Source organism: Macrosteles quadrilineatus, unplaced genomic scaffold (genome assembly GCF_028750875.1).
Source record: "Macrosteles quadrilineatus isolate MER2022 unplaced genomic scaffold, UCM_ALF_1.0 Scaffold_2__2_contigs__length_208266976, whole genome shotgun sequence".
Taxonomy (NCBI): Eukaryota; Metazoa; Arthropoda; class Insecta; order Hemiptera; family Cicadellidae; genus Macrosteles; species Macrosteles quadrilineatus.
Genome location: NW_026542595.1, coordinates 205,826,169 through 205,833,951, shown reverse-complemented (window position 1 = coordinate 205,833,951; position 7,783 = coordinate 205,826,169). Strand labels below are relative to the sequence as shown.

The 7,783-nt window shown below is 34.3% G+C and overlaps 1 protein-coding gene across 1 annotated transcript; it reads left to right on the top strand.

Moving 5' to 3' along the window:
• Positions 1 to 3,907: 3,907 nt before the first annotated feature.
• LOC128985670 (facilitated trehalose transporter Tret1-like) lies at positions 3,908 to 7,657 on the top strand. Its single transcript, XM_054405438.1, has 2 exons — positions 3,908 to 4,027; positions 5,995 to 7,657. Exons 1-2 carry the CDS (start codon positions 3,949 to 3,951, stop codon positions 7,380 to 7,382), a joined length of 1,467 nt encoding a protein of 488 aa, XP_054261413.1. The 5' UTR covers positions 3,908 to 3,948; the 3' UTR covers positions 7,383 to 7,657.
• Positions 7,658 to 7,783: the final 126 nt, after the last annotated feature.

Below are 7,783 nucleotides of genomic sequence, written 5' to 3'. Positions count from 1 at the left end.
CGCCACATAAAACCAGCAGACTAAATGAATTTCCATTTACCTTATTGGATTTTCAATAAAATCTTTTACTTTAATACTTTACTTTGATATTGTGAATGACACAATTCCTTTAAAAATATTTAAGTGCTAAAGTAACTATACATTCTAGTTATATCTAGATCAAATTGGGGTCAGTTGACCATATTCAGTTATAGTTGAATTGAATTGAAAATAAGCAGGAGCGATGCTAGTGGGACATCATCAAGTATCAAGTAAGTATCAAGTAATAACTTTATTCATTAATCGGTATGCACATTGAATGGCGTCAAAATACTTAAACCTACTTAAACTTAAAACATAATATCAGCTGTACAGTTCATCAAAATTATACAGTACTTTTTGTGTTAAATATATTTTAAGCTGGGTTTAAAATTTTTTTACAATCATCAATTGTTTACAATCATCAAATTTCCTCAAACACTCTGGAAGCCCTTCCAAAAATGTTCTTCCAGCACATGACGGTTTTTTGTTATAAAATTCCAATCTATGGGCACCAACAGCAATTTTGTTTCTATGCCAGGTGCCATATTCATGGTTATCCCCTAGTTTAGGTAACATTCTTTCAGACAAAAGATTTTTAGTTAATTCAAGAAGGTTGTTAGTCTTATGAATTTTGTTTTGAGAAGAGGATTTAGAGTTCAGCTACTTACCTGAGAAAGATCCAGGGGCTAGTAGATTTCTATTCTTTCCTCTGAAATAAAAGATATAGCAAACAAAACATGCATTTGTCATTTAATTAAAAGTGCATACAATCTAGAAAGTGAATTTAACTCATTGTTATCAAAATTTTTTAGTTTGTTTTAACTTCATCTTGTGTCAATAGGATTTTGATAAGATTGTTGTCACAGTTAAGCTGAACACCTGTCTCTTGATTATATAATAACTAGATTGTACCTGCGACTTTTCCTGTGAGGCTTTAACCATAAATATCATGCAATAACATAAGAAACAATCACAAAAGAAAGATATTATCGTTATTTATTGCCTACCGCACAGTTGTAAAATTGATCTTAGCATTAAAAACTCAACAGAGTTTGAATTGAAATTAAACTAGGAAAGCACTTTGCAAAGGGGGTGAAACGCTGTTCTATCTTCCAAGTAAACATTGGGCCTTCCTTACACTCAACCTTGGTGAGGACCTCTGCACGTAAAGATTTTGCATCACTAGAAAAGGTACACGGACCTTAACTTTTTAACACAGGTGATGGCACTCCTGATAGCTCCTTGGGAGAATATTAAATTGGGTGTTCCACGAGGGTCTATCTTAGGACCTTTGCTCTTTTTACTATATATAAATGATTTACACAGAATTGTTTCATAAAAATTATCCTATGTGCAGACGACACAACTGCAATTATCAAAGCTAGGTCCCATAGGGACTCGGAGCATTAAATTAATTCAACTTTCTTTGATTTGGCAAGCTGGATTGAAGTTAATGGACTGAAACCAACTATTTTATTTTTTTTTACTGCAGTCAAAAGAAGGTTAAAATTCAGAAATCAGCGTTAAGGACCAGTTGATATTGGTGGCAGTGCAAAATTCCTTGATTTGGTACAGGATATTAATTTTTCATGAAGTATCTCTATTGATAATATTAATTAAATTCAACCTGTTACCAATGCTAGTACTACGTAATTATATTGACCGTAAAACTAGAATTAATATTTATTATCCATTCTATTTTTTCAATTATCAACTGTTGGGATTGAGTTCTGGGGATTACATGTGGTTCAGTTGCAGGTCTTTAAAGTACAGAAATCTTGTACAATACAATAATATTGTCATATTTTAGGACATCTATATATATAATACGCTAAGCCGATTTTTGTAAACAGAACTCCTCCCTCATTTTTGGACCGATTTTGATGATTAAAGTGTCAAATGAATGGCCCTGATCTGTAGTTTTGCAAAGTCTTTTTAGTTTTTTGAAATCTTTATTAGTTTGGGCAGGATCTTCCATCAAAGTTGGATTTTCTCCCATAAGATTAACATGGGGGAATCTAAATATTTAATTGGAAACATTGTCTCCATTAATTTGAGAGAACGACTGGGCGTAGAAACTTGGTAGAGGTGTCCAAGGAAAGGTCTCGGTCTCTAGATGAGTTACCAAAAGAGAAACTAAGTGAATCCCGTTAGGGCTCTGCCCCAGAAGCCCTTAAAGATCCCTCCACAGATTTGTTTACATTTTGTCCATGTGGATAATACTTTTTAATGAAACAGCTGTTAATTTTTGAATTGTATTTTAAACAACACACATTTATTGGGAGTTACTGAATTGTCCAAAAGAAGTATTTGCAATGTTATTTTCTGATTTTAAAATTGATTTTCATCTGTATCATGTCATATTTTGCAATATAACGTTCCATTACGAAATCAGTGGAAAATCCTTCACTCCTCCTACTGTGGAAAATCACAGTAACTCTTATTTAACAATAATTATTTCTTATTGAACTATCTTTTATCTATTATTGTACGGGTTGGTGTCTGCCTTTTTCACCACTTTTGGCTATATTTTATCATATTATTCTAGACAGATCATCATAGGTTCGTGAGATTATTGTCATACATGTTTTCAATCATTGGAAAAATCGTCGATTGTGTAATACAATACAAAATAATACAAGGGCAGAAGTGTCTTTTAGCTTTAACATTAACCCCACAACCGATTTCTCAAAACTATACTAGAGGGTAATTCATTGGCACAGAAGTACGATATCCCTATAACCAATTTCTTAAAACTATACTAGAGGGTAATTTATTGGCACAGAAGTACGATATGAACTGATGCGACGTGACGAAGGAAAAATCAAACTTACACTGTGACGGATGGACCTCCCTTTCAAGTTAGAACGTGTCTCCTCAACAAGCAGATATTTCCTCTCAAATAAAATCATAGATTAATCTTTATTACACTGATGAAATCGGGAAAGTTTTTAACTAATAAAAAAGATCCACCAATACGATTTTAATACTATTTAAAGGTTCTTCCAAAGTATGGGAAATATTTTATTCGTTGAATGATCAACCATATTTGGTAACTAACGCAATTAATATCATCATTATTTTTACACTTATCACTCTTTAAACAATGCTAAATGCTCAAAATATGTATAATTTCACTTAATTTATCGCAGTTAGATGAATTAGCGTAAGCCTTGAAAGTAACCGTCGATTTCGACGGGTTTCACCTAGTATTATAAATAAATGGAGAATTGATGAAAATCATAACTAAAAACTGTTCTATTTTATAAATATTCAAGACCTTGGTACAATCTAACTATGAATTTCTTTTTAAATAACAATTTCGACCACAGATATATCACAAGGCTTAAAAATAATTTTTAGTTACCAATCCATCATCTGTATCTCATTGAAAAAACACCAATGTACATGGGCAAAAATCTGTACAGTAAGTTGTAGCTTTAAAAGATATAGCCATTACAAGAGGTTAACTGTAAGAAAGGACCATGAGTTCCTAAGTTCGCCTCAATAAAGAAGGATTTTCATTCATTCATTCAATGACATTTAAAAAGAATTATTTGTCAAAATTGTTACCTTATAGAAAAAAAAACGACTACTATTATATTAATGAATATTTATTGTTAACTACTTTTAAAATCAGAATAAGCATTTTATTTTTAATAATAGGATCTAAGATTGACCAACAATGTATTTACAATTTGACAATGCTACCTGTTTTATAGCTAAGCTAGTAACGTTACTGTGTCAACAAAGTTTGATTTGATTGGATCAACGTGAGCGTAAAGTTTGACAAGCCACAAGCATACACACACTATCAGCAAAGACAAGAGTTATCTAGGAGTTACTTCAAGGGGAGATCTATTTGTTGAATCCCGTCAGTCGTAACTTATATCTCCTACATACCACATCTCACCTTACGACTCTACGATGTCCATTGAAGTTCTTAATTCAAATTCAACCTGCAGACGGACGGCCAAATTCAGACAATACCTGGCAGCAATCCTAGGTAGGTTATAGTTACTGAGCAAAAGGTTTGCGAATAGTTTGTTTAGGGTTTTAGTTTTTGGAGGAAAGAGTTTTTGGCTTAGCTTTAAGGAATAAAGAATGAAAACATTTTATAAGCACTTCCTTTTTGCCTCATTGTAGAGGAGAAAATATAAAATTATTATAACTAACCTTGATGAATATATTATACACCGTAACTAAAAAGTTAATTATAATTAACTTTTTGTGTGCTGTCAACTGCCTGGAACTCTTCCAGGCCAAGTTAAGCTTCCTGAGAATTTTAACAGTTTCTCAAGCTACACAAACCTACAATCTAAATCATGTCAGTCTAAATTTTTAAGTTGTTCTGATTCCTTTTGCATCTAAAATTTTAGCTCATGAAAATTGAAAGAAGTCATGTGGTAAAACAGATGTTTATTTTTGGAGACAGTATATGTGGCTAAAAATTAACAAGGGTTAGTACCACCACAACAACCAACCACACAGCATAATGACTAGCTTTTGGCCTGTCCTACGCACAGGGCCACAGAGTCTGTTAAAGCCGTATTTAATTCAAAGCAGCTAGATTATATATTATGAAATTTGCATTTTTCAAGAGCTTTAATCCAATAAGCTCATGCTAAATTTTTTATGGTGTAGGCGAAGGTGAATTCCTATTAAATTTCATACACATTTTCATGGACACTTCAGGAAAAACTGCATCCCAGTAACATTTTTTTAATGAGTGATATACACATACACTCAACACAAGACAACACACACAACACACAAGACTCAACACAAGAGGGAATTTTCCCTCTTTTAATGAGTGATGAGTGAGTTACAGCCCCGTGACGATTCCTGAGAAAAATACTATGATCATCTATTATTATCATTGTTAATAATTATTATCTCTCAAAATGTGAAAATTATAAAGATGGTTGATCAATTTCTCAACATTACGTTATCTTCATCAATTGAAGCTGTCAATCTTTGGAAAGTACAGTATCTCAAGTTTACTAAATTTTTTGCTTGAATTAGAACACTTAATGTGTTATTATCAAATATACAAAAGCTTTCCTACAACCATTTCAGTATCAACACACAATAACTTTAGCAAAGTACACAAACCTTGAGAGGTATGAGAACATATTAATTCCTTTCTGGTATCTTTTTTAAGAAAAAATAATATAAGTATATTACAATTTATAAAATCATATTTTAACCAGGTCCACTTTTATAAACCTATTAATGCTCTAAAATATAAACCTATCCATCCTGCTGGTGGTTAAGGGGCGTTTGCCAGGTACCCCCTATTCACCACCCGCTCGCACTATGAAAACCGGGGGTCGCTGCTTTTGGGTTTGCCCAAGGCTCCACTGACCCTTAACACGGCCCTGATTTTAACCCACATATTTTACATTTTGATACGTTTTGTCACTTAAATAATATAAGATTCTTGCTGTATTAAAGTTTCCCATTCCAAAAACTCTTGAAAAAAGCCTTACACAACGCTCTGCACATAAGATAGAAAATTACCTACTAACCCACAAATAGTGAACAAAATTGTTTTCCTACAGTCAACCGACAAAGTTGACTTCCTTGTACTGTTTATAGTACAGAAAGTTGCTAATTGCTGCATATTTATACTTTTTTATTTTTATTTTTTTTTTTTGAAAGATTAATTATTTATATGCTTTATAGTGACTGTAGGAAAAATATAATGTGTAACACGAGTGCAAAAGGCCTTTGCTGCACTCAAGATCATTCCGCACGAGCCGTAAACGTTGCTCTCGTGTGCAGCAAAGTGCCACTTTGCTCACTAGTTAGACAAATAACTGTTGAAGTTAAGTTAATAGGCTTTATGTGAGTAAATGTTAACTTATTTCCTACCTAAAATGCTTGACGAGTTTTCTTATGTAAATCGTTCAAAGATAAATTCAAGCTAAGAAAACAAAACTTCTACTTATTTATGTTTTTGTATTTCAGTTAGTTTGTTGGGGCTATGCCTCGGTTCTACAGTGGGGTGGACTTCTCCAATGCAGCCCCTGCTGACGTCTGACAATCCTCCCTTTGGCACGGAACCATTAACCATGGACACCGTATCCTGGCTAGGATCAATCAACTATTTTGGAGCCATCGCTGGAACTTTCTTCTGGGGAAGAGTAGCGGATCGTTTGGGTAGAAAAACAGCCGCAAGTCTAGTGGCTGTCCCGTTTATTGTCGGATGGACCTTGATCTTGGTAGCGCAACAAGTCTGGTGGTTAGTGGTGGCGAGATTTGTTATCGGAATCGGTGCTACAGGAACAATCGTTGCTGTTCCGTTTTTCATTTCTGAAATGGCCGAAGACAAAGTTAGAGGATTTTTTGGTTCTTTTTTATCCATGTTTGTCTTTGGTGGAATACTCTACTCGTACATCATAGGTGCTTACTTGAAGTATCACGGACTGGCTATCCTTGGGCTCGCTGTACCTGTGGTATTCGCTGTAACGTTCATCTGGCTGCCAGAAACTCCGGTTTTTCTATGGAAGAACGGTGAAGAGGAGAAAGCGGAAAAGTCATTGTTGTGGTATCGTGGAGGAGATAAAGTTATGACTGACAAAGAACTTTGGAGACTAAAGGATTTGACCAAAGAGCAAATCAAAAGACCTAATCTCAAGTCGTTGGTCGCGACAAAAGGAACGAGGAAGGCTTTGATAATCGGCATTGCTCTTTGGGTGTCCAAGATAGGCAGCGGGATGTTTCCCATTTTGAGTTTTGCTGTCAATATATTTGAGATGTGCGACACCTCCTTAACTCCATACCAAGCTGCCATTATGATGGCCACAATGCAACTCATATCTGGAATATTCTGTTCAGCACTTGTAGAGCGACTTGGAAGAAAGATGCTCGTTGTAGGCTCTCTAATGACAATAGCCATCACACTAACTGTGTTGGGAGCTTACTTGACGTTCATAGAAGAATTCCAGGCATATCCCATCTTGAAGTGGGTCCCCGTAGTTTGTCTCTGTCTTCACGTAATCGCGTTGGGTGTCGGTATAGGTCCAATGGCTTTTGTCGTTTCCGCTGAAATTTTCCCTCCAGAAATCAGGGGTTTGGCCATGTCCAAGCTTCAACTACTCTTCAGCACTCTTGCTTTTGCGACAATAAAGATGTTTCCGTGGATGAAATTCTACTTAAAACCTCAAGGCTGTTTCTGGTTTTATGGGTTATCTAGTTTCATCTTTTCACTTTTCTTCTGCTTTTACTTGCCTGAGACAAAAGGTAGGACTCAAAATGCAATCTTAAGGCTACTCAATGGTGAAGACCCAAATGAAGATGTGAGTGTGGAAGAAATGAAACAATTGAACAAGGAGGGTAAGGTTATAAAGAGTTGATAAATATTGTAAACGGGTTTAAGTTGATCTCTAACCAAACACGTTATGTGATAAAAAATAATGATTGAACTAAAACGCATTAAATAATATGAATCTATTCTAGTTTGAAAATTTGTTAGATATCAATTAACCATACAAGAGGGAAAATACTACAATGTATACACAGTATTAGATTGTAAATTTTGTACATTTGGATTACGTAATTGTTAAGTTTATACTTGTTTATGTTATTATTTAACCCGTACTTTATTAAATAGAGAAGTATGATCTTTCGATATATTGTTTAGTTCCAAGTGTTCATAAACTTGTACATATCTTAGAGTTTGATCACAAAAACTCTTTTAAATGATCAATGTTTCTGATTTATTCTCGTAATTTAAGTTTTTCAACCTAACCTAGAA